This window comes from Puma concolor, chromosome B2 (assembly GCF_028749965.1).
Source record: "Puma concolor isolate L17-30 chromosome B2, mPumCon1.1.hap2, whole genome shotgun sequence".
In the NCBI taxonomy this organism is placed as follows: domain Eukaryota; kingdom Metazoa; phylum Chordata; class Mammalia; order Carnivora; family Felidae; genus Puma; species Puma concolor.
The window spans coordinates 32,372,537-32,400,250 of record NC_141671.1 but is presented as its reverse complement, the minus strand read 5'-3'; the positions used below and the strand labels follow the sequence as shown (position 1 = coordinate 32,400,250).

Below are 27,714 nucleotides of genomic sequence, written 5' to 3'. Positions count from 1 at the left end.
AATGGAAAAAGATAAGCCAGGTAAACAATTATCAAAAAAAAGTATAAATGGCTATACTAATTAAAGTAGAATTCAGACAAAGACTATCACCAGAGATGCAGGACAGAGTACAATAATCTTCCAAGAAGACATAGCAGTCCTAAATGTGTAGGTACCAAACAACATGATGGCAAAGTAGGTTCAACAAAAAGTGGTAGAACTGAAAGAAGAACTATACAAATACACAAATATACTTGAAGTCTTCAACAGTCCTCTCAGAATAATTAATGAAACAGTTAGACAGAAATTCAGCAAGAATATAGAACTCAACACCATCAACCACCATGATGCAATGGACACTTCTAGACCATCCCACCAAACAATAGCCGAATGCTTTCTTTTCAAGTGTCCATGGAATCTTTGTGAAGATAGATGGTCTGTGGACTATACAAGGAACTTCAACAAATGTTAAAGAACTGAAATCATACAGACTGTGTTCTTTACATATAATGGAATTAATCTAAAAATCAATAATAAAAAGATAACCAGCACAAGTCCTAACATTTGGAAACTGAACAACATACTTCTGGGTCAGAATGGATATCTCAAGGAAAATATAAAATGTATTAAACAAAGTGAAAGTGAAAATACAACAACACATTTTGAAAATATATCTAAATTTGTGACACATAATTAAAGCAGCAGTTATAAAAATTACATAGTATCACCTCACGTCTGTCAGAATGTTTAAAATTAACAACTCAAGAAACAGATGTTGACAAAGATGTAGAGAAAACAGAACACTTTTGCACTGCTGGTGGGAATGCAAACTGGTGTGGCCACTCTGGAGAAGAGTATGGAGGTTCCTCAACAACTTAAAGGTAGAACTACCCTACCACCCAGCATTTGCACTACCAGGTATTTATCTGAAAGATACAAAAATGCTGATTCAAAGTGGCACATGCACCCCAATGTTTATACCAGCACTACTGAGGGGGTTTTTGAGCAAATGGCTAAGAAAGAATTCTTGAGACATCTTTGGTGCAAAAAGGTGATTTTATTAAAGCATGGGTAAAGGACCCATGGGCAGAAAGAGCAGCACTGGGGTTGTGAGGAGTGACTGATTATATACTTTTAAGTTAGTGGGGGTTAGGGATAGCGTAAATCTCCAAGGAATTTGGAAGCAAAGCTTTCAGGACCTTGAAGGACTAACTGCTGTAGAGATAAAGTTACTTTTAGTTAAACAAAAAACATCAAGGAAGTAAGGCAGGCATGAGTTCCTTGAGCAAGGTCACACTGCCTGTTTCAGGTGTCTATCAGTGGGCTACAAACTGTGAGGAGATTTAATTAAGCTACATTTCTCTTGCCTTAGATTTCCTCATCATTTTCACCCCTGAACAACTTTGACACTTAAATCTTGAAGATTGTTGAAGGTAGAAGTTCTCATCTTCTGGGGCCGCCTGGGTGGCTCAGTCGGTTGAGCGGCCGACTTCGGCTCAGGTCATGATCCCGTGGTCTGTGAGTTCGAGCCCCGCGTCAGGCTCTGTGCGGACAGCTCAGAGCCTGGAGCCTGTTTCGGATTCTGTGTCTCCCTCTCTCTGACCCTCCCCGTTCATGCTCTGTCTCTCTCTGTCTCAAAAATAAATAAACATTAAAAAAAATTAAAAAAAAAAAAAAGAAGTTCTCATCTTCTGTAGCTTCCTCCTGCTGAATAGGGGCGTAGAGATGTCCCTACTTATGGGTCATGGTTGGTCAGTTGAGAATTTCATAGGAGTTAGGAAAGGCTAAGGCAGCTGTATCTACAGTTAATATCATATTGGGAGTCTCCTTGAGCAGAAAGGATCATCTGTTGGCTTGAAGTTGTGGCAGTGAAGGACTCCAGTGTCTGAGTCTTGAATGCTGCCAGTGAGAAGGTTTCTAGATGTCAGACTTTAAGCATCCTCAGATGGGGTGGGAACAGGCTGCAGGAATCAGATGTTTTTGTTATTGTTGTTGTTGTTGCTATTGTTTGTAATTCAAATATCTGTGGTGATCCTTTTGGATGGCCCACAAAGCAACAGGTGCAAAGATTGTCTATACATGTTGTGACGTGACAATTTCTCTGAAGTTTACTTCAAGTTTTCTAATTTAGCCAACCAACAAACATTTAAAGACAACCAGAACTAGAATGTAACATCCATAAAGGTACATTATTGGAACATAATTTTTCTCTCTAATAACCCTCATTTCCAGAGATAGCTAAATCAAGACTAATTTGTTTGTAGAACAAGTCCAGTTTTAACAAACTCGGCCTAATTATTTACATAAGCTCAGCAAGAAGAGCGATTGTTCATATAGATGTTTTAGAATTTGCTTTGCTGGAACTTTTCATAAGGAATCTCTAGATTGAACTATTAGTAGGCTGTGCAGTCCAGAAACCAAGCCAAGTGCTTGCTGTCAGACATGCCCGCAATACCTGTAGATTTGGGCAAATTCCTTTCCAGGAGGTTCCAAAGATATCCTGAGGTTCCTTCACCTGTCAGGAAGTGACATTCTTTCTTTCTTTTTTTTTTTTTTTAAAATTTTTTTTTTCAACGTTTATTTATTTTTGGGACAGAGAGAGAGACAGAGCATGAACGGGGGAGGGGCAGAGAGAGAGGGAGACACAGAATCCGAAACAGGCTCCAGGCTCTGAGCCATCAGCCCAGAGCCCGACACGGGGCTCGAACCCACGGACCGCGAGATCGTGACCTGGCTGAAGTCGGACGCTTAACCGACTGCGCCACCCAGGCGCCCCTTTTTTTTTTTTTTTTTAATTTTTTTTTCAACATTTATTTATTTTTGGGACAGAGAGAAGTGACATTCTTTCAACGTTTATTTATTTTTGGGACAGAGAGAGACAGAGCATGAATGGGGGAGGGGCAGAGAGAGAGGGAGACACAGAATTGGAAACAGGCTCCAGGCTCTGAGCCATCAGCCCAGAGCCTGACGCCGGGCTCGAACTCACGGACTGCGAGATCGTGACCTGGCTGAAGTCGGACGCTTAACCGACTGTGCCACCCAGGCGCCCCAGGAAGTGACATTCTTTACTCAGCAGGTAAGGCTGCTGGGAATTCTGTAAGCAAGGTATCAGGCCAGCATTTCCAAGGGGTTTCATTGGCTTCACGCTTCCTAAAGTCAACCTTAGTTTCTTAAAACTGTTGGGTCATATCTGAGTCTATCCATGTCCTTCTCAAATATGACATTCTGGTCAAAGCCTTGGTAAAATAACCAGTATTTCCAATGGTGTCCTGCTACAAGGAGAACAGATTCTTATTGAACTTGTGCAAATAACTGTAATTGCCATGAAAGAAAGAATACTTACTGAGAGCTTTTGAATCTCAGAGGGTTCAGGTAGAGAGAAAAGTTAAACATTTTAGTTTGTTTACAAATGAATACTTTATCACATTTCTGTATGTCATAGATATCTTAAGAGCAAGTTTTTTTAAGCTGGAAGAGCACATGTTAGAGAACCAGCAAAATTTCCAACAACGGTCAGAAAAACTATAATCTTTCTCCGTTTATTTAGTCCAGCATTACTAATTCTTATTCAGTTTGAATGCAGCTTTTTAGTTCTGGAAATTTTTACCCATTTGTTTCATGATCTTAAAGATGTGAAATACCTGTACTTGTCCCAAAAGTCCTTTTTATAAAACTCCTTGAACACAAAACATATTTTGTAAGAGCATCGGAGTAATAATTATACATGACAAAAGACTCAAAAATGGACATGGCTAACAATCCGATATGAGAGTTCATTACGATGCTATTGACAAGGAAATTTGGTTATTTCTGTGACACATAACACTTCAGTAATCGGAATATCGAGTGATGACCTTATACCAAAACATATTAAAACTTTAGGAATTATATATATATATATATATATATATATATATATATATATATAAAAGCAGTTACAGCATTTACCCAAGCAATACAACCTAAGGTTTACCCAAGTAACACACCAAATAAAAAGGCCCAATTGGTCAGAAATATTTTCTTTATAATTTAAATCCTGGGAAGTTTGTTAAAACCTTAGAAAGTTATAAAGCACTTCCTAAATAGGATAACAGGTCATTACAAATCTTAATTATTTATTTAACCAATGTGGCAATAAGAGATTCTCAAGGCAGGTGTGTAGGGTTATATAGTTGTTAGCAAAACCTGGCTCCTTTAACATTGAGAAGTTTTAACTAAGTAATAGAAGACCCGACAAAGACAAAACATAAAGCTTGGGTTTTCCTGGCAGACAAAAGAGAAAAGACCTTTGTTTACATTTTTCTTTTTAAATCAACAGAGACCAATAATCCACCAAAAAATTGTCTTTCAACAGGGAGAAAAGCAGAATTCTAATCTTATACCGGTATACCTTTAAAATCCATTCATTTCAATCTGTTTTGACTGCATATAAGGTTCCTTCCCAAAGATTTCCTTTTACAAACCTTCTACAACTCTTTTGCATTCAGATTTTGTTCCAAGCCATTTCTCTCCAATCAACCAGTCTCCTTTAGCAAAATTACCTTCAAGAAACATGTATTCCCATTCCTTATATCTTTTTTACATATCTCCTACATTTCTGCACACAGAGTTGCTTTCCTTATTTTCACCAGTCTTAATTACATTCAGCAGAATTTTAATTCTTAAAAACCTTAGTCTCCGGTGAAAACCAAGTAGTGAGGAATTGTGAACTGTTACACCAGAATTCTTTATATGGCAAATTTATTAATCAATTAGCACAAAGCAGGTTTTCCAACAGGCCCAAATATCTTTAGTTTCTCTGCAATAAGTAAAAAACACAAACCTACATTTTTTTTTTAATTTTTTTTTCAACGTTTATTTATTTTTGGATCAGAGAGAGACAGAGCATGAACGGGCGAGGGGCAGAGAGAGAGGGAGACACAGAATCGGAAACAGGCTCCAGGCTCTGAGCCATCAGCCCAGAGCCCGACGCGGGGCTCGAACTCACTGACGGTGAGATCGTGACCTGGCTGAAGTCGGACGCTTAACCGACTGCGCCACCCAGGCGCCCCACAAACCTACATTTAATAATTAATGGTCTAGCATTTTATCCCAGTTGGAAAAGACCTAGATGTCCAATTAATTTAATTTCAATTTTTTCATCCAAACAAAACCTTAAAGTTTCAGGTTACCAAAGACTCTGAAAGCTATTTTAACAATTACCCATGAAAACTTTTGAGACAGAATTAACTGTCATTTTAAGTAATAGTTTTGTTAACAAATTGCAAAAGAGATAACACGAGCTTATTTGAGCCTCAGCAACCTAGGTAAAGAAGTTTTATATTTAATGTTGATAATTCTAAACACGTGTCTATCTTAATTAAACCAACAAGCTTAAATTAGTTCAAACACTAAATACATCCCACTTGGGTCCACTTACAAAGCTAAGCAACTTGTTCATCATTGTCAATTTTCACTTGGGACGTTTGTGGGGAAATCTGAAGTGGGCAATGTAAGTCCAAGGAGGTGCTCTTCGCTCTTTGACAGCTAGGGGAGGAGGAGGAGCTGATGGTGCCAGAGGCAAGAAAGATACAGGACACACCCAAGGTGGTGCAGAAACACAAGGAGGGGAGGGGAGGCAGAAGAGGTGAGGTGCAGCCAGGAAGGCAGGAGGTGGATAAAAGCCCAGACAGAGGACAGAGAAAGAGGCCTCCTGGTATTAAAGCCTGTCAGCTTGGACAGATAAACAGATGCAGATTTTTTTCCCCACCAACAAGTGGAATTAGGCAGTCCATGTCAGCCCTGAGAAGACAGGGAATTTCCTTCCCCCAAACAAAAGGAGTTTTGTAGCCGCTTGGGAATATTCCTTAAAGTCTCCTTCCTAAGGTAGACTAACCAGAGACAATTGGCTCTAATTATCATAGTCATTAACCCAGGAAATGAATGAGGGAGAAGCCCCCGTGTATAGCTAGAGTAACCTGAGTCTATTAGGGGGGAGGAACAGTGAGAGAGCGTGTCCCTTCATTAGGGATAGCCTGTATTTCCTCCAGCAACCTGGGTTTATTCAGAGGAGACCTGTTTAGACAATGATCCAACATATCAGGAGGTTATCAGCCTGGTTAGTGGCCAAACACATTCTGCAAGAGGCCCTCCATTCTGGATCCTGATTTAGGGCCATGAAAGCTTGGACATAGGGTACTTCAGTCCATTTGTCCTGTTTCTTGTAGGAGAGATCTAACTGATATATCCTATTAGGCCCATGCAGTGTTACAGAATATCAGTGTCACAGAATATCAGTCCTTTCCTAAATTTTGCAATCCAAAATGATTCCAGTGGATTAAAAGCCATACCAAGGGAGAGTCAGGGACTCAAGAAGACCCCATGCTTCTAGAAAAGTAGAGAAGGTCTATTACCAAAAATCTCCCCCACCTCCCAACTCCCAGGTGGCGTCCCACACATGATATGTCTGAGGTTCCTGGTGTCAAAGAAACCGGAGGCATCCCTTGAACCAACTCGCTGTGGTTCAGCCACTAGGGACCCCCGGAGAAGGGAGAATAGCGTCCCTTCACTTCCCCCATTGCATTCCAGGCAACAAATGTGTGTCTGGCATATGGATGGAAATACTGTGCCATGCTGTGCCTTGAAAGCCATGCCATAAAAGGCCATGCTATAAAAGCCTGTGCCTTAGTGTACTTTGTCTTGAGGAGCATGCCATGAAGGTCATGCCTTAGTTTCCTTGAAGGCTGTGCCGTTTTTAACCCATTGGAAAACACTAGAAATGTTTTATAAGGGGGAATTACCCAATTCTGTAATTTTAGTAGTTACTAGAGGACATTGACAAAAAAAGAGTAAACATAGAAATCCATCATGATCTAAGCGACATTCCGACACATATAGTCTTTACGGCCAACTTCCCTAGGAAATGGTCCCCGGTTGGGGTTTACTTCAGTCGTGTACTGGTTTCAGCTGGATCCCAGTAGAGATCTTGTAGCCAGAAGTGGCTAGACCAGGGATGTGGAGGGGATCACATTAGACCAATAAGGAGGAAACCTCACACAGGAGTCATAAGATCGGGAGCTGTGCTAGTTTCTTAGGTGGCTGTCCCATGCCCAAGAAAGACAACGTTGTATAAAGACAGGAATAAAGAGAGGGCATCAAGTTTCTGGGTCTTATTACCATTCTGGCCAGGATACTAACTTCCAGCCAAAAGGCAGGCTTTCTCCTCCCTGGAGAGTGGCTGCGGGCTAGAGGATTGGAGACTAAGCAATCAACATGGAAGTGTTCCAGTAAGACCACGCTCCTTGAAAAGCCCCTGAAAAATGAGAGTAAAGGAAGAAAAGAGAACGTACTCACCAAGTTTGAACCAACCTCACTGGTGACCTATGACAGGCAGATGCTTCCTGAGGCAACAGGGAGGGACATCAGCAGTGTGAGGCCAGGGGAGGTAAGGCAAATGTTTTAAAGGCAATTCATATATCAAGTCTTCATTTAGCAACAATGCAGTAGCTGTTTTGTCCCCATGAGCCAACACGCTGGCTTAGGTATCCTTGCTGTGGGATGATAGCAGATATTTTGTACCTAATGTTTCAGATGGTGTGTCTATATTATACATGGGTATTTTGGGTGCCACTCATAATAGTAATTCCACCGCAGTACCAAATATCAGCAATTCAAAAGCAGTAATTTGTAGGAGAGTTGAGCTCTGACAATATAGAACAAGAGGTCAAAGGCAGCACTGGGTGTGAGCCCTTGGCCTCAGTGGGTTAGGACACCAAACCACCAAGGGTGGGGGGGTGGGCATTTGGATCCAATTGCAAGTGTACTAAAGTCTTTGCATGTGGGAGGTCTTGTGGCAAATACAAAATGAGTCCTTCTGGTACTGAATATGCCTCAAGCCTCCTGACAGTCCCCATACCCACAGTGCCCCAACTATGGGGGTGTTGTTTGTTAGATGTTCACATGTTGATGTTTTTCCTGCTATTGGTATGGCCTTCAGGAGACACATGACCTCTCTTAGTTGTGGAGACCATTCCTTGAAGGAACTATCTGGTGACAAAGTCTTTAATGCCTTCTTTATGTTAAGCTAGTAGGGTTGCATCTAGGAATTATATCTCTAGGATAGTGCTGGCTAACTATTTGTCTTATAGGTTCCTTTGAATGACAGGCAAGCATTCGAATCCATTGAGACTAGGTCTATGTGTTCCTTGGCTGGTCAGAATGTGCCTAGCGGGGGTGGGGATATGACCTCTAGTGTTCATTCTTCCATTTGAATTGACACAATGGATTCTGGCTTCAAATATCTGTTTTTCACTGTTCCTCATTTTTAAACAATGTTTATTTATTCTTGAGAGAGACAGAGTGAGAGCGGGGGAGGGGAAGAGAGAGAAGGAGACACAGAATCTTAAGCAGGAGAGCCCGACTCAGGGCTTGATCCCATGGACCAGGACATCATGACCTGAGTCAGAGTCAGACACGTAACAGACTGAGCCACCCAGGTGCCCCCACCATTCCTCATTTTTGAGGGATGGAGCAATGATCACTCTAGCTACAGCCTGTTGACAAAGGGCATGGATCAGGATTTCTGGAATGAAACTGCCTTGCACCAAATTGCGAATATTCCCTAGCACTAGGCTCAGTCCCCATCCTTCCTAGAGTCATTATTTTGGAACTCCCATTTATAGTGTTAGCATCTTATTCTACATTTTATAACGAGGTAAATTAGGTCAGTGCACTTGAACCATTGTCTCATTTTAGGAGGTGGTCCTGCAGGTGGACTTTCAAAATTAGGCCTATGTCATGCATGCAGACAGGTAGGAAATTAGCCAGATATTCGGGAAACCAGAAGAATTCAGGATCCAGCCCAGCTGTGTAGATAAACAAGAAATACTCAAAGACAATTCATCAGAATTAGAATACGACACCCATGAAAGTGTGTTACTGAAACATAATTTTTCTCATTAAAATTTCTCACTCTCATTTCCATCAAAGATGGTGAAATTAAGACTGATTTTTGGGTGGCTCAGTCGGTTGTGTCTAACTTCAACTCAGGTCATGATTTCGTGGTCCATGAGTTCAAGCCCTGCATGGGGCTCTGTGCTGTCATTTTAGAGCCTGGAGCCTGCTTTGGATTTTGTGTGTGTCTCTCTCTCTGCCCCTCCCCCATTCACGCTCTGTCTCTCTCTATCAAAAAATGAATAAACATTAAAAAAAAGAGTGATTTTTATCTAAAACAAGTCTAGTTATAACAAACTTGGCTTTATTATTTACATAAGTACAGCAAAAATAGTGACTGGCCATATAGGCTTTAAAAATCTGCTTTGCTGAACTTTTCATAAGAAATTTCATATTTTGAGGCTAAAAGCAAAGCCAAATTTCTTGGCATGAGGTTCAGCTGCATACCTTAGATTTGGGTGAATATCTGTCTTCTTGAGAGCCCCCAAGTATCCCCAGTTCCTGAGCTTACTAGGAAGTGTGACCTTCCTTACCACCTGGTAAGGCTACTGGGACCACAGTGAACAAGGTACCAGGCTGACTCTTCCAAGGGTCTTTACTGACTCTAAAATGTCAACCTTCATTCCTTATGACTTCTGGTCATATCTGAGTTTATGCATGTCTTTCTCAAATAATGACATTACAGTCAAAGTCTTACTAATATGACCAATGTTTCCAAGGATATCCTGTTACAAGGAGAACAATGAGCTTCTGCAATTAAGTATAATTGCCATGAAATTAGGAATCCTCACTGAGAGTTTCAAATTCTGGAGAAATCAGATAGGGAGAAAAAGATAAATGTTTGTTTACAATGGAATATTTTACCACATTTTTGTAGTTTTAGATTTTATAAGAAAAAAATTGTCCTTAAATTTGGAAAAGCAAACCTGATAGAGAACCAGAAATGTTAAACAAGAGTAAAAAAAATTATAATATTCCTCCTCAATTCTTTCAGTCCCATGTTACTAATTCTTATTCTATTTGGATGCAGTTTTTCCATTAGTTCTGGAAATTCTTACTCAGCTTAGTTTTATGATCTGAAGGTTATCAGAAACCTGTATTCATCAGAAGTCCTTTCCATGAGTCTCCTTGAAGATGAAAAACATTTACAAGAGCATCAGAGTAAAACAATAACTGTAAATGATAAAAGACTTAAAAATAGCCATGGTTAAAGATCTGAGGAGAGTTCGTTATAATGCAAGTGACAAGAAATCTGGTTATTTCTGTGACAAACACTTCAGTAATTAGAATTACAAGTGATGACCTGATACCAGGACATATTAAAACTTCAGGAATTTCATATATTTTCCAGAACAGTTATAACAGTCACCCTGTGATATAACCCAAAAGGATTTATCATCACTTATCTAATAGTGCTTCCCATGTAATTTAACATACCAAATAAATAAGTCTAATTAGTCAAAGAGACTTCATTTAGAATTGAATTTTTGGAAATCTTGTCAAAAATATCAGAAGTTTTTTTTTTTATTATTTTTTAATGCTTATTTATTTTTGAGAGAGAGAGTGAGACAGAGTGTGAGCAGGGGAGAGGCAGAGAGAGGAAGACACAAGCATCAGAATCAGGCTGCAGGCTGTGAGCTGTCAGCACAGAGCCCAATGCAGGGCTCAAATCCGCAAACCATGAGATCATGACCTGAGCTGAAGTCTGACGCTTAACCACCTGAGCCTCCCAGGCACCCCCAAAATAACAGAAGGTTTTAAAGCACATGACTAAATAGAGTCAGGGATTATGACAAAATTTAAAACTTAATTATCTATATAACCAAGGTGACAATAAGAGATTCTAAAGGCAAAAAAAAGGTTACATAGTTGTTAGCAAAATTAGCTCTTTTAATATTGAGATTTAACTTTCATAAGTAATTGAAGACCTGTTAAAGACATAACATAGAAATTGTTTTCCTAGGCAGATAAAGAAAAGCCTTTGTTTATTATTGTAATGGGACCGAGGTTCACACAGAGAGTTGTGACACTGAGGCTTTTCTTTCCAGGAAGCAACTTTGTGCCGGTACAGGCTCAGTGGGTTTGTACCCAAAAAACTAAGCTTGGAGTGCAGCGGGGTGTAGCCTTTTATACGATTTCTATTTCTTTGTCTCTCATACATGAAAACATACAGACATACGATCTGATTGGGTGGTATTATGTTACAGAGTTGTGAAGTATGTCACCTACTCACACATAGCCAGGTTGCCTTCCCTTATCTTGGGATTTTTCACCACATTCCTTAGGGAGGGGACTCCACCACACTATTTGCTATCAAAAGCAGACCAGCAATGCAAGAAAACTTTATCATCTTCACAGAGAAAGAAACCAGATTTCAATTTTGTGCTATTGTACTTTCCATATTAAAATTCATTTATTACAACCTTAGTCCTGACCACTCATAAAATTCTTTTCCAAGGATTCCTTTTCCACCACTTTCTACAAACTTTAAAAAAAAATATTCAATAGCTGTCCCAAGTTTCTCCTCTCTAAACAACCAGTCTCATTTTAGGACAAAATTACTGTCTTTTCCCTGAACAAATGTATCTCTATCTCTCATAAGCATATATCTTATTCTCTTTGCCTCCAGAGATGTTTTCCTTGTTATTTCTGTTTTTTTTCATTATACTCATTGGAACTTTGCTTAGAAACATTACTGTTTTGTGAAAACTAAGTAGTGAGCCATTGTGAACTCTCTGTGACATCAGAATTCTCTAGATTGGCAAATTTATTAATATATTTCACAATTTCTAGAAATATGTGCTTTTTCATAGTACAATCTTCCAATAAGGCATAAAATATATTTACTAACACACCCAAATTTATCTTTCGCATCTTTGTAATAAGATAAAGTAAATAAACCTATGTTTAATAATCAATGTTATAATATTTTATCTTATTTGGAAAAGACTTAGATATCCTATGAATTTAACCCAATTTATCATTTGACCTAGCAAAACTTTAAAGTTTTAGGTAACCAAAGATTGTGGAAGCTATTAAAGTTTTACCTACAAACCTTTTAAACTTAATTACATTGATACAATTTACTTGTTCCTGACAATTATGCTCAGATTACCCATAAAAGAGTTAGTCATTCTCCTGAGCTATACTCTAAAAAGACAAAACAAAACAAAACAAAAAAAATTTTGCAACTGAAAGCATATAAATTTATTTGACTTAAGTAAATCCAGGCAGAATAAATGCTTTAGTTGTAATGCTGATAACTGTAAAGCCATGTTTATTTTAATTAAACCAAGCCTTAATTTAGCTTTAACATTGAATATTTTTCTAGAGCACGTGACCTTGAGAAACATTTGGGTTTAATTTCTATCTTTCTGAGTTTTAGAATGCCTAATTCCCCTAAATGCTTGTCTTCAACCAACTAAGTAGAGCTCTTTTACCAATTAATTTTAGCAATACCATCTGGAGGTAGAACAGTATGTCATATTTATGACATACATATGAACACACAGATATAAAGACCATATAGTTAAGATTTGTATTTCCTTGACAAGTAACCTGGAAGCTGTGGGCTAGATTTTGAGCAAGAATGCTTGTCTAGCCATTTGAATTTTTAAAAGCCCCTCCCCCCTCTTTTTTCTTTCCACCTTAAAAATAGAGAATCGTCTAGATAAGAGTTCCCAGAGAGGTTGAAGGATTTTTAATTTTTTCTGGGTCGTATTTCATATTTTGCAAATTATTTACAAGGTAAGGACAGTTGCTTTCAATCTCTCAAAGAATTGGGTTGCAACATAAAAGCCATGATGGGTTGATCTATTCGTCTGACCACTTTACCTTCAATTTTCTTCTTCCCTCCGGATACAGAGTTCTAATTTGAATTTAGGAGAGAAGTCCTTAAATTGCTATCAGCCTCTGAATATCAGCTTCCAATCTGGACAGCTTTTGACTACAGCATTATCATTGCCTTAGCATGGTGAGGAGAAGGAGGATTTTTATTTTAATGCCTCAATCACCAGCATCTCATTTAAAGGATAAGAAGAAGGGGCACCTGGATGGCGAAGTTGGTTAAGTGTCAGACTTCAGCTCAGGTCATGATCTCACAGTTCCTGAGTTCCAGCCCACGTCGGGCTCTGTGCTGTCAGTTCAGAGCCTAGAGCCCACTTAGAATTCTGTGTGTATGGGGTTCCTGGGTGGCTCAGTTGGTTGAGCGTCCGACTTCGGCTCAGGTCATAATCTCAACAGCTCATGAGTTTGAGCCCTGTGTCGGGCTCTGTGCTGACAGCTCAGAGCCTGGAGCCTGTTTCAGATTCTGTGTCTCCCTCTCTCTCTGACCCTCCCCCATTCATGCTCTGCCTCTTTCTGTCTCAAAAATAAATAAATAGACGTTAAAAAGAATTCTGTTTGTGTGTGTCTCTCTCTGCCCCTCCCCCACTCACACTCTGCTCTCTCTCTCAAAAATAAACATTAAAAAAATTTTTTAAAAAGGATAAGAAGAAGGTAGAATACTAGGAAGTATGATGGAGTTGATATTTTTTAGCTCAATTTTGTTACTGTTTCAGAAAGTTCCTGAATGGAGAGTATCTTGTCAGTGTTCTTTTAGAAACTTCCAAATACCAATTAAAATATGCATCTCACACAGGTTGTTTAGTTTAATGACACACAATCTCAACCTGGGTGTGCAAATAGACTATTTAGGTAGTTTAAAGTATCCTCATTAGGCCTCTGAACATTCTAATACTCCTCAGTATAATCCTCTTAAAACATTTTTTCTGATTTCCTTCACTGAGGGTTTCTAGGTTCAACGTGAGGAACATTCCATCCCTTGAAACATTACCAAAGAGGTCTTTCTTTGAAAAATCCTTCATTTGAGGGGAGCCTGGGGAGCTCAGTTGGTTGGGGTCTGACTTCAGCTCAGGTCATGATCTCAGTTTGTGACTTTGAGCCCCATGTTGGGCTCTGTGCTGACAGCTCAGAGCCTGGAACCTGCCTCTGATTCTGTGTCTCCCTCTCTCTCTGCCCCTCCCCTGCTCATGCTCTGTCTCTCTCTGTCTCTCAAAAATAAAGAAATGTAAAAAAAAAATTTAAATCCTTTATTTGAGTGTTCCTTTGGTCTTTGCCATCAACAAAATAGAAAGCAGTAATTACTGGGGCAAAGGCTCAAAAGGGTCACCAAAAGCATAACCATGAGTACCCTGCCTATACCAGGTATCTTTCTCCAGCCTAGAAGGAAAGACTGCCACCCAGCTACTTATAGCCTGAAAAGCTGTTCTCCACCTGATCCTTAACCCAACGGCTTCAGTTCTCTACCTGTCCATGGAACTATTCAAACAAACCAATAGCATCCTCCTGTGGGAACCAGGAGGCACTTCATCTTCTTGTTGCTACAAAGTCTGCCTCTCACAGCCCTGATGACTCAGTCTGTTCCCAAATGCAACCCTCGTGTGGCCTTACATGAAATGCAGTGTTCTTTTCCCTCAGGCTGTGAGTATGTGTAGTAAACTGCTATCAATCTCTTCCGTCCACATTGGGTGATAGGTAATCAGCTATCTCATGCTGAAGGAGGGGGACATCTCATCAAGAGATGAATAGGAGGTGTTCAGAAGACAGGCACATCAGAAAGGAAGAAATAAAACTATCTCTATGCTCATTTGATATGATAGTCTCCATAAAAATCTCATGGAATTTTTCCTCCCCAACACAAAAAACCCTTGTAGAACTAATGAGGGAGTTCATTAAGGTGACAGGATTCAAGAGCAATGCCACTTATAATCACTCAAAATAAGAAAAGAACAGAAACACTAAATTAGAACTCTAAGAGAACATGCACAAGACTCTAAACAGAAATGTTGATGAAAGAAATCAGAGATCTAAATAAATGAAGACTTACCATGTTCATCAGCTGAAAAACTGAACATAGTAAAGATGTCAATTAATTGATATGCCAGTTTAATGCAATTAATATCCAGATCTGAGCACAATTTTTAATAGCTGTAGACACAGTTATTCTAAAATGTATATGGGAAAGCAATGAAAATTAGGATAGATAAAACTAAATTTGATAAAGAAAAACAAAATTGAATGATCACTCCAGCCAAATTGAAGACTGTTCTGTACCTCTGGTAATCAAGACTAATGGGGGTTGTGGAAGGACAGGCACAGAGACTGATAGAACAGTAGAGAGAATCCAGAAATAGACCCACACCAACTTATTTTAAAAAATTTTTAAGTTTATTTTTTAATGTTTATTTGTTTATTTTGAGAGAGTGAGAGAGAGACAACATATGAAGGGGAGGGGCAGAGAAAGCAGAAGAGAATCCCAAGTAGGGATTCTCAAGCAGAGACCCCAGGGCTCAAACTCACGAAGATGAGATCATGGTTTGAGCAGAAATCAAGAGTCAGATGCTTACCCAACTGAGCCACCCAGGCGTCCACCAACTCATTTTTGACAAGGTGCAATGCAACTCAGTGGAAGATGGGTTGTCTTTTCAAACAATGATGTTGGAACACATGGATATCCATAGGCAAAAACAAAGCAAACAAAATGGGAGAAAAAAAGGAGCGCCTGGGTGGCTCAGTCGGTTACATGTCTGACTTTGGCTTAGGTCGCGATCTCACGATTCGTGGGTTTGAGCCCCACATCTGGCTCTGTGCTGACAGCTCAGAGCCTGGAGCCTGCTTGGGATTCTGTGTCTCCTTGTCTCTCTGCCCCTCCCCCGCTTGCACACTGTCTCTCTCTCTTTCTCTGTCACAAATATAAATAAGCATTAAGAAAAATGGGAGGGGAAAAAGAAAAGAATTAGACCAATTCTCACACTTTTTATAAAAATTCACTCAAAAGAAATTATAAAAGTCAAGTGTAAAATTAAAAAAAAAAAACAAGAGGAAATCTTTGGGACAAAATCTTTAGGCCTGGTGAAGAGTTCTTAGACATGACATCAATTGGGCCTTATCAAATTTAAAGACTTATTCTGAAAGATATCCTATTGAGAGACTGAAAAGGTTAGCTACAGACAAAGAGAAAACATTTGCACACCCAAAATATCACAAAGAGCATGTGTCTAGAATCTACAAAGAACTCTTAGGACTCCACAGTAAACACACACACACACACACACACACACACACACACACACACAGGAGACTACTCTAATTACAATATGGATGAAAGACATGAAGAGGCATTTATCAGAGAGAATATTCATATGGAAAATAAGCTCATTGAATGATGTTCAGCATCACTAGACAGGAGTGAAATGCAAATTGAGAATATGCTGAGACATCACTCTTTACCTACTGAAACAGTTAAAATATGAAATAGTGCCAATGCCAATTGATGACGAGAATGCAGAGAAACTGAAGTCTCCTGCACTGACAGGGGACGTGTACTGGTGCAGCCCCCTCTGGAGGATAGTTTGGCAGTTTCTTAAAAAATACACATACACTTACTTCCTAACCCAGGAATCACATTTCATGGCCTTTATGTCACATATGAAAACTCACATTCACACAAAACTGTTCACAAATGTTCACAGCTGCTGTATTTGCTATAATCTCAAACTAGAAACCACCAAAAGGCCCTGCAGTAGGTGAACAGTTAAACAAACTGTGGTGTGTCCATATCATGGAACATTGTCAGCAATGAAAACGAGCAAACTGTGGAAATACCTGACAACCTGGATGGCTCTCAAGGGCATTATGCTCGCAAAAAAGGCCAGTCTTGGAAAGTCCCCTACTGAATGATTCCATCCATCTAACATCCTCAAAATGACAAGTTATAGAGACGGGGCACAGATTAGTGGTTGTCAGGTGTGGAGTGATGGGGTCTGAAGGGAAGTGGTTGTGAATATAGAGGGAAGCAAGAGGGAGATCCCTGTGGTACTGGAATAATTCTGTGCTTGCCGGTGGTGGGGGTCACACAGAAGCACACATGGGATGGAACATAGGCGTATGACTGAACATGCACATTTTACCAGTGTGGTTCCTGGTTTTCATATTATATATTTTTTAAGATATAATCCTTTTGGGAAACTAGGTAAAGAGGTACACAAGGTCTTTCTATGCTGTCTTTTCAACTTCCTGTGAAACTATAACTATTTCAAAATAAAAAGTTGCCGAAAGGTGGCCTTCTGGCTAAAATCGAGAACCCTCACAACATCAAGTGCTAGCCAGCCAGGGTGTGGTACAATAGGGAAGGCACTTACCTTCCAGTCCTGCAATCACACTCCCACGTATTTACTCAAAGAACTGAAAACATAGGTCCACACAAAAACTGATACAGGAATGATTAAAGCAGCCGTGTTCATAATGTGAAAGGTGGAAGTAACCAAGATGTCCTTCGATAGGCGAATGGATAACCTGTGCAACAGCCATAAAATGAAGCATTATTCAGCAATTTTTAAAAAGCTATTAAGCTTTGAAAAGACGTGGTGAAAACTTAAATGCATATTGCTAAGCGAATGAATTAGTCTAAGACTAAAAGAGCTCTTACTGTATGATTTCAACTCAGGACATCCTGGAAAAGGCAAAACTACAAAGATCCCTATAATATAAACAGTGAACCCTAGGCGCCCGCCCCCGCTGGCAGCTTGTCTGGGGAACCCTCCAGGAGGGGCCAGCTAGTGGTTGGAGTGGCACAGAGGCCGGCCATGTGACGGGAGCTTCCCCAAGCCAGGCTGGCTCCCCTCTCCCACCCCCCTACCTCCCCCCACTCCCATCCACTCCTGCCCCTGCACCTCCTGTCGCTGGCTGGGACTGTGACCAAGACAGAGGCACTCTCAAGTGGAAATAGGTCTGGGCCCAAAGTGCTAGGCCCAGAGCAGCATTTATCGGGGGACATCTGCTCTGAGATTCTTGAGTAGTTCAGTGTTCCGACTTCAGCCCAGTACTTTGAGCTGAATTTTCTAACAATCTTGGCCTCTAAGCCCGAAACGGAATTAGTCTCACGACAGCATTAAGGATGAAGATGAGTGGAAAGAATTTGAGCAAAAAGAGGTTGATTACAGCAGCCTCAGAGTTCAGGCAATGCCAATAAGTGAAAAGGAAGAAGATAACGAGAAAAGAGAAGATCCAGGTGATAACTGGGAAGAAGGTGGAGGTGGTGATGGTGGTGTAGAAGAATCTTCAGGTCCCTGGAGTAAAACCGCTCCAGTACAAGCACCTCCTGCTGCAATAATCATTACAGAAACCAGCGATGACCAGCGGTGTGTATACGCCGCCTGGAGCCAGGTTAACCACAACGAGGAAAACACTGCAAGGCCCACCAGAAATCTACAGTGCCACACAGTCCCTGGTCCCTGCAGTCCTCTGCCAAGCATGTAGGAAGCTGGGAAATACCGAGCCTTGGTAAGGGCTGACTGCCTCAGGGTTGCTGCCCTAGGCGCAGACTTCATGTGCATCACACCTTCTGAACACGAAGGTTACAGCTAGTTAAGTGTGGTTGTGGAGCTTGAAACCAGCTCTCCTGGATTCCTATCAGAAATCCTGCAGAAAGTCAGCCATCTGGGTTCTGATCTGCTGCAAAAGATGAAAATTTAAGTGACCTTAATGTTAACCTGTCCTGTGCCCCATCCTTAAGGCATACTCTGTAGTGGGCTGTGTTAGACTTCCTGGAATGGGAGCTCTCAAAAGAACTGTGTCCAATAATCTGTGTAGGGCTGTGATTTTATAATTTAAAGTGGGAGTTGTATTCTGAGGTAACCACAAGTTAGAGTCAACCGTACTTGGGTCTATCAAGTGGGAGAGGGGGTAGGAGGGGTGTGATCTCATTTCTTTTAGTGATTTTTTTATTTGGGTAGTGCTTTTTCTGTTCCGCTAATGTGGAACAGACCCTTTTTTTTTTTTTTTTTTTTTTTGACTTGGAATAAGTTCTTTGACAGAGCATATTGCTTGGTTGAATAAGTAACCTGAAATATGCATTAGGATTGTGACACATCTCATGAATTTTCCAGTCCCTAGAGTGGAACAAAATAGCCTTTGATGTAAAGGGCAGTGGATGCAGGGAGGCTCTACTTCAGGTGCTGCCAAAGCCTCCTCTAATCAGGTCTACATTGTATAGTAAACTGCAGTGGAAAGTGTGGGTTCTGCTCAGGCCACATGATTTGCTGACCTGTCCTTATAAATTCAGAGCAACATGAACAGAACCTTAACCTAAAACCCACTTAGGTTTTCACAGGTCTTACATGATCTTTGAAAAGATTACCAGACATGCTTGTGCCCAAATTTTTAAGGTATTGGACATTCTGCAGATGCAATGACCGTGACAGCTTAGCTCTGTTCTCAACCTTCTGGTATGTCTATGTTCATTTGAAGAGTCCAGGGTGAGAGAGACAGGTGACATAGCCCTTCTGTTTTTAAAAATTACAGCTTAAACTATCCAGTAATTTTTAGTCCTTAAAGGGACTTCAGGAAGCTATCCAGGATTACTGAAAAGCTTTTCCATCTAATGAGATAGTTTGGTAATTTACTAGTTTTTTATCTTTGGGTCAATAGAAATATTGCAAAGTGATGCATGACCGCTCGGTGCAGAGTCTGGGTTTCTCTATAATAAATCCCTTTGCCAAATGCAAGAGTTGCAGACTTCCTACTGGCCAGAGTGAAGCAAATGAGGGAGTAAAACTGTTCCTGGGGGGGGGGGAACCCCTATGGGAGTTCAGTCTTGATGACAGTGTCAGTGCAGGAATCAGCTCCTGGGAGTTGACAGGATCTCCTGACAGGACCTGCCCACCACACCTGAGCCATAATGGTATGGTCGGAGGTGGCAGGCAGGATGCCTGGTCTCTGGTGTATTGGGGTGAGTAGCTGAACCAGCCAAGGAGAGGTTGGATGATTAATCAAGAAACAAGAGATTCTTGGTCAAACTGAAGACTTCATGTGGGAACCAAAATTCTTAAATAAACTCTTGGACCTTGAGCCACATATTTCCCCTGAAAAGTATACATTTTTTTTTCCAGCAAAATTTTGTTTAGGGGTTATGTTATTGAGGAATAAACTGAGATGAATGTGTGGAACTTTTATTTAGTGGCATACTATACTAGAAATCTGAAGGCCTGTGGGAGATAAAAATTCCAACTCTTGTTATAACTTTTCGAAAGATTGTGAAATTATAAAAAATGCACATGAATCAAGTTTCAATATACTGTATGCTGGGTAGCTGAGGCAGTCCACTGTATCATCTCTTTCTTTGAATTCTCAGGCATGGTTTGGCAGTGCAAGGACTCTGTAACATTAACAAATTCAATAAAAAGTAAATATATGCAAAAAAATACAAAGAGTGAACCCTAATCTAAACTATGGACATCAGGGAATAGTAATGTATCAGTGTTGGTTCATCAATTGTAACAAATGCAACACACTAATGACAAATGTTAATAAAGGGTGAAACTATTTGTGAAGCAGGAGGAAGATGCAAATTCTGAACTTTGTACTTTCTGCCCATTTTTTCTGTAAACTTAAAACTACGCTTCAAAGGTAAAGTATGGAAGTATATGGAAGTATAGAGATGTTTTCTTTTTTATTCCACATGTGTCTAAGTTTTACTCTATTCCTATTGTACCTGTATTTATAGTAAAAAAATTGAGCGATGTAAAAGAAATACCTATGCTTATTTTCAAATTTCTGAAGATGTGGCTTTCGTTATTTAAGCCATAGGTACAGAAACTTGATAGTTTTTAGTAAGTCCTATAAAGTGATAAAAGAGAAACTGAGGCATAAGATAATTTTCAAGAGTTGTTTTTTGTTTTTGTTTTTGTTTTTGTTTTTTGAGAATTATTCAGATCTGGCAGTGCCAACCCCAAAATGGTGCAAGTTCTCTGACAGGAGCTTAGGGGAAAGGATTTGTTAGAATAGATGCAGAAACAGAGCACAGAAATTACCTGAGTGGCTATACCTTATTCATTGGCCTGACTTGGAAAATCCCAGTTGGCTATTGGTGAATTTTGCTGGGGTATGAGTGCACTTAAAGGAACTGACTCTGGCTTAGGTTTCAGTTTGCTCATGTAAGTTACCAAGATGTTGGAGCCATCTCTATCTGACGGCCTCCTAGTAAAATTACTCCAACAATTCCCCCATTTTGGTCATCCTTGCACACATGAGAGGTGGACCAAATTTTGTATTAGTGTCTCTCTGTCACCATCAGGGTTAAGTTGTTCTTGTTTCCCTGTGAAACTCTTAGGTTATCAGATCAGGTTCGTGGAAGGTGTTTGCACCTCACCGTTCATGCCATTTCTGCTTCTCCAAGTGCAGTGAGACCATCTGATGTACTGCTGGTGATTATAAACATGTGTTTAAGCCCCTTGAGAGAATGTAGCTTCATGATGACTATCAGGAGAATACCAAGGGACTGAAGTATGTCTCTTAGTCGGGACCCCCAGGTACCAAACCAGTTGGTATCAATGTGTTTTAGCCAAGAAGCTTGTTTTTTTCCCCGTACTTGAGTTTCTGTAACATTAGAGGCATTGATCCAGGAGCAGCAGGAGGTATTTGCTATGGCACAGCCTCCTTCTTCAGCTAATAAGCAATCTAAAGCAATTATATTACCCAAGACCACCTTATCAGTTCAAAACTATCCTTATGGCTAAGTGGTATATTTTGGGGTGATCTATTTTGCTACCCATCAAAGTCATCTTGCTTTGGTTTTTCTGAGATTTTTATCATCGGGCTGTAGAAATTCTGAGAAAAAATAATAGAATTGATCACTTTTGCAACATTATTACCACTAAGTGTGGTACCTCATTACTCTTCTTGCAGTTTTCCTTTAATTTTTACAATAACTCAGTATGATAAAAAATTCCCACCAGTATATTCATGAAAGGAATCAGGTAAGTTGAATTAAGTAAGGTATCAGTGAATACACAGCTAGTGAATGTATAGCAAGATGAACCCCAAGTTGACATCAATGCAACATCCCTTATTTGCCACTCTAACAAACTGTCAGGATAATTAATCTTTATGGTTTTGGGTAGGCTCTGCTAGCCATTTAGAAATAAAGATCAAGTAATAGTTTCACAGATAAATGAGCAATATCCCCCTGTGTCTTAAATATTTTTTCCTTCCATTTTAATGTCATGTTCTGCCCAAACTCCCACTTTTTACTTGATTTTTCTACTCAGGGATACATATCCAATCCAAGACTATTCTAGGAATAAGTCAGACCATTCTCCTGGAAATGAAATAGGCATCCAAGACTATGTCAATAAAATGGGTAATGTTGATCCACAACGTTCAATCCTATTTTTCATTAAACCTGGACGGGATGTAATTGATATGTAATACTGTAAAGTATATGAATCCTCCTCTATTGTCTCCCCACTCCACTCCCATCTGCTCCTCCTCATCAGTCTCACCTATTATCTAACGCTGAACCCTAGGCTTCCACATTCATCCTACCAGAGATCCAGATATGTTATTAACTTAGGGACTCAAGAACCAAAATCAGATTCTGAAACCATTGCTAAGTAGAGATCTCCCAACAAACTCTACTCCAGGGTTTTCCTAGGGGGACTGGACCACAGCGATTGGATTGCTTATGGATGCTACAAGTGAGGCATGGTCCTAATGAACCTAGATATTTCTGATTACTTACAGAATTTATCACACACATTCAACATTAACACATTTCAGGAAGAAAGAATCACATATATTTCCTAGTCCCTATGAAGAACTGGTTTAGACACCAAAACTTCATCTCAGACTCATCAAAAGTTTATTGTGCTCAAAAAATCACAATTACAGTTTGAAGAAACCCAAGCAATAAATGTAGAAATGATGTCTATATTGAACATTCAAAAGGTTCCATAATAGAGAAAGGATCTTCTAGGGTCTATTCCAGAGGCATTACATGGTGATATTAAAATGAAGATAGAAAATGGAGGAAAACATACCCAAGAAGGGGCAACAATCAGGGAATAACTAGATGTCAGAGTCTGGACAGATCAGGAAGGCATCATTATTCTTAGAATAGCTAAAGGGCTGAAAATGCTGGAGAAAAGTTGTCTTCTGTGAGGTGCACAATTGGAGTATTGCTGGGCTCATGAAGCTATTAAAGCACAAATTTCTTCATTGATCTTCTCTTTAGGAAATGCCATTGCCTGTAGCAGGACACACATAGTTACTAAAGTGTTAAGATGAATACTTCAAGCTCTCTTTTCAGATTCCTTCCTTTCTCCCTTGATCCTTTCATTTGGAAAAGTCTCTTTACATTTTTTTATTTGTTTGTTTGTTTGTTTGTTTTTATGGGGTGCCTGGGTGGCTCTGTCAGTTAAGCATCCAACTTCAGTTCAGGGCATGATCTCACAGTTCACCAGTTTGAACCCTGCATCAGGCTCTGTGCTGACAGCTCAGAGCCTGGAGACTGCTTCAGATTCTGTGTCTCCCTCTCTCTCTGACCCTCTCGTGCATGCTCTCTCTCTCTCTCTCTCTCTGTCTGTCAAAAATAAATAAAACATTAAAAAATAATAAAATATAAATATTTTTTATTTTAGAGAGAGAGAGAGCATGAGTGGAGAAGAAGGGTAGAGGGAGAGAGAAAAAGAGAGAGAGAGAGAGAGAGAGAGAGAGAGAGAATCCCAAGCAGGCTCCACACTCAGCCTGTAGCCTGCTGTGGGGCTCAATCCCATGACCCTGAGATCATGACCTGAGCTGAAATCAAGAATTGGACACTCACCTGCTGAGCCACTCAGGCAACCCTGATTTGGAAAAGTGTCTTAATATTCATCTAACCCAAGTAATAGTAAATACAATCTAGTAAATATAACCTTTCCAACATGAACTGCATCCCCTACTCTCCAAGTAAGCATGAATGAGCAGACCACGGCTTACGTTCTCTTGGAAGTTTCCAAACCACTTTTCAGATTACAGAAATAAAAACAGGCAATGGCCTTCAAGGGATTTTCATTTCATCCAGTGAATTTATCTTAACCCCACAAGAGCCAACCTCTGGAAATGTTTCTGAACTGATGTACCGCTTCAGAAAATATAAACCAGAAGTGCCCAAATCCTTCCTAGATCATTTGGTTTATAAGTATTATGTGCATCAATGGTCTTAGGTAGTAAAGATAACTTCCAAGATTGAATTTGTGGTCTAGGTGTACATGTATGCGAAAGAATATGGGATCTTAAAACCTTGGGATACCAGATGATGCCAAAGTCTGATTCTGTCCAGCAAAGATAAATCAAGAGCCATGGCTTTCCTGTCATTTTCTGTTAAAGACATCACACATCCTTTTCTCCATTCTGTTTCCTACCCTTGGAAAACTCCATATATGTCTTCCTCTGACCACATGACACCCACCTGTGGATGCCTCACAGAGGCCCTCTGCGTTCACCAGCATTGACCTTGCGCATGCCCTTGATGATGAAGATGGTTCCAACAATGATGCCCACCAGACCCACGATCAGGCCCAGGGCACACACCACATTCTCTGTTGTCTCTGGGAGGGGGGTTGGTGCATCAAACTCTGGGGAAAATAAAACAGAGTACGGTACAGAAGTAATGACAGTCATATGGAGTAGCACCTAGAACCAAATGTAGGGTGTTTAGTCAAATGAATAGTTACTAAACAATCAAATAAGAGGAAGACAGAATGGTGGATGAAAGGAATGCAAATTAACAAGTGGGGGGAGCTGAATAATGGGATAAGACAAGGAATAGGATGTGCAGCAATTGTTATGGATGTGTTAGGGTACTCTGGGTCCCTAAGCACCAGACACATGCATCATGGGAGGAAACCATAGAATGAAGGAGACTGAAGATAGTCCATACCCCAGTGCTTGAGAAGAGGCTCATCCAAACCCCAGTGCTCCACCTTGCAGTCATAGACATCCTCCGTCGAGGGTAGGAAAGGGAGATAGTGGAACTTGCGGAAAAGGTGGTCTTCCCGGGGCAGGAAGACGGTCTCTGACACTCCTGTGGTGACAGGCTTTCCATTTCGAAGCCACGTGACATTGATCACTGGTGGGGAGAACTTGTCGATGAAACAGATGAGGATGTTGGGCTCTCCCAGTTCCACAGGGCTGTTTGAGAGCACTGTCACCTCGGGAGGTTCTGGGGACGCATGACAGAAATTAGGCCTCCCTGCTTAGGCTATACCCTCTCCCTCCCACTGAAGCTTTTGAAAAAGCAATTGGAAATGTGTCCCGAGAATCTATGCCACAGTCTCAGATACCTATCTCTGATACTCTCCCCCGTGAATTGGAACCAATGTTATGGTATAAGATACATTGGGATACTTTAAGTAACGGGTATAATTTTATTCCTGTCTCTCCTGGCATAGATTTGGAGCAATGACTCACAGTGTAAGTGACTATGCATGGTGAGGATAAGATGTGAGCACATCAGGAAAGGAATAAACTTATATACTGTTCTTGGGCCTTTGGCATGAGAGGTAGGGGCTTGCTGACGGTGACTCTAGGCCCCTGGGAGGGAAAGTCAATCACAATAATGTAACACAAACCAAAACGTCTGTTTCAACGTTAGGATTCCAATGTCTAGCAGTGTAGAAGTTACCATTGGTGTTTGGGGTGTTGTTGGAGCGCTTTATCAAGATGTCCAGGTTAGCTTTGTCCACAGCTATATTGGCCAAGGCACCCTGGGCCTCAAAGCTGGCAAAATGTCCAAATTCTTCAAGCCGCCACACTGTCTCCTTCTTTTCCATATCCACGTGGAAAATCTCATCACCATCAAAGTCAAACATAAACTCGCCTGATGAATCAGGCTTCAGATAGAACTCAGCCTGGATGATCACATGCTCCTCTGAAAAGGCAGGAAAGGTGTTAGGGTGGGAGAAGAAAGGTGGAAGAGAGAAAAAAGAATCCAGGATGTGAGACAAACATGTTGGCAGGGGCAGTGGAACAATATGGAGTGGAGCTATATGGAGTGAAGGAGTGATGGAGGGCAGGGATGAGTCTGAAGATGAGGGTCAGGTGGAAGACATCCATGTTGAACACAGCTGGAGGGCAGAAATAAAGGGGCAGAGTTAGAGAGGGTGGATTGAAGGAAATGAGGGCTGAAAATCCGAGTCTTGTGAAGCCGTTGTTTGGCTCCATGTTACTAGCTGAGAAATGACTCCCTATTTGGAAATACAGCAGCAGCTCCTGAAAGAGAATTGTTCACTCACTGCATTTTCCTGGCAATTAAATACACTTAGACAAGAATTCTAGGGCATCTCTCGGAACATTGTAATATAAGAAGAGGGGAAAACTGTTTAAAAGGCTGGGTTCTGAACTGTGGAATCAAATTAAATCTTTTTTTTTTGCACATTTTTTTTTTCAACATTTATTTATTTTTGGGACAGAGAGAGACAGAGCATGAACGGGGGAGGGGCAGAGAGAGAGGGAGACACAGAATCGGAAACAGGCTCCAGGCTCTGAGCCATCAGCCCAGAGCCTGACGCGGGGCTCGAACTCCCGGACCGCGAGATCGTGACCTGGCTGAAGTCGGACGCTTAACCGACTGCGCCACCCAGGCGCCCCTCAAATTAAATCTTTAATTCTTATTCAGCTACTTAGTAACCTTGAATTGATTAGTTTACTACTCATATGTTATTTTCCTACTATACTTTCCTGTGGTTTTGCTTCTACCTTGGCTTTGTCTTTGGAATTAAATGAGGCAAGCAAAGTAAGTAATTTCTTAGTACATCATCAGACTTGTAACAAGCATTTTAGGGTTAAAGTTGCTTTGTATTTAAGGAACAGAGACACCTCTATCTTCCCCTTCCATCCCAAGGAAAGAGACTCTATCTTACAAGGTATGTATCTCTATATGTGGCTCTTTCTAGGCAATAGAAACTTAAAATTTCTATCATGGGTCTTGGAGTTGGATTATTACATTACTTATTTCCAGTGTACCTGCCACCCTCTGTGGGATCAGTCTGAGTGAAGGATACTTTTTCATAACACATTTTCACAGAAGTAAACATTTCGTGTGGAGATGACAGAGAATAATAGCAGAATCTCCATATTCTTACTCATTGTTCTACTCTTTTGTGAAAATCACTAAATGATAGTGACCATAGATCACTGTAAAATCTACTGAAGGGGTGAAGGGGATATCCCTCTCCCAAGAGGAAGTAAGTTAAATGCATTTTGTATCAGCATACATACCTGCCCTTACCCTCCTTTGGATAGATTAATTGCTTTTGGTGACTTCCCTTTCTGGTGATCTTCAGTACAATGTGCTTAAAATATGCTGACAGGATTCAATTGCCAAAACATAACTACCATGTATTTGGCTAAGAACCAATGGTAAGAACTTCTCAAATTTTTTTCCTCATTTAATCATACAAAATTATGTGAGATTTTAAAATTTGCTTATTTTCCAGAAAAAGAAATTAAAACCCAGACGTTAGCTTACATTAATGCCTCTCAGAAAATATTTTCACTTCAAGTCTGGCTGATCTCAAAGTCAATGGTATTAATCAATACTCAGCTTTTGTTCCTCTCAACTAAATGTGACTGACTTCAATTTATGATAAGATATTCAAACTATAATTTTTATACTTTCAGATTTAGACCACATGAAGACTGCCACACTTTCCCTTCAGCCCAAAGATTGTCTTGCAAATAGTTACAGTTTATCTCTCGAATGTTTTTAGAGCTTATATCCAAAGTTTTGTTTCTCTTAGCACTTACCTTTGATAGCCAATGATTCCTGAGGACCCATCAGTAAAGCCATGATGAAAAATCCTAACACTGGGACTCTACTTACGGCCATTTTCTTCTTTGGCGATTTTATAGGGGTCAGTAGAGCTTAAGAGTGGGGTAGAACTGACAAGAATAAAGGAAAAGAGAATGTAAGGTATGATAGAGTCT

At 40.3% G+C, this 27,714-nt stretch overlaps 1 protein-coding gene and 1 pseudogene across 1 annotated transcript; one reads left to right on the top strand and one right to left on the bottom strand.

Moving 5' to 3' along the window:
- Window positions 1-17,842: 17,842 nt before the first annotated feature.
- LOC112862862 (protein CDV3 homolog A pseudogene) lies at window positions 17,843-21,485 on the top strand (annotated as a pseudogene).
- Window positions 21,486-22,586: 1,101 nt separating this feature from the next.
- On the bottom strand, window positions 22,587-27,702 carry LOC112862863 (HLA class II histocompatibility antigen, DR alpha chain). The gene is made up of 5 exons (XM_086706546.1): window positions 27,535-27,702; window positions 25,412-25,657; window positions 24,668-24,949; window positions 24,197-24,362; window positions 22,587-22,994 (listed from the first exon to the last, which is right to left on the bottom strand). Exons 1-4 carry the CDS (start codon window positions 27,614-27,616, stop codon window positions 24,208-24,210), a joined length of 765 nt encoding a protein of 254 aa, XP_086562672.1. The 5' UTR covers window positions 27,617-27,702; the 3' UTR covers window positions 22,587-22,994; window positions 24,197-24,207.
- Between the last annotated feature and the right edge of the window lie 12 nt (window positions 27,703-27,714).

Coding starts and splice junctions, on each gene's coding strand:
- LOC112862863 (XM_086706546.1), bottom strand. CDS start 27,616: ATGGCCGTAAGTAGAGTCCCAGTGTTAGGATTTTTCATCATGGCTTTA. Junction 25,658..27,534: donor GGAATCATTGGCTATCAAAG/GTAAGTGCTAAG, acceptor CTGCCTTTTCAG/AGGAGCATGTGATCATCCAG. Junction 24,363..24,667: donor GCCTCTTCTCAAGCACTGGG/GTATGGACTATC, acceptor TATTTTCCCCAG/AGTTTGATGCACCAACCCCC.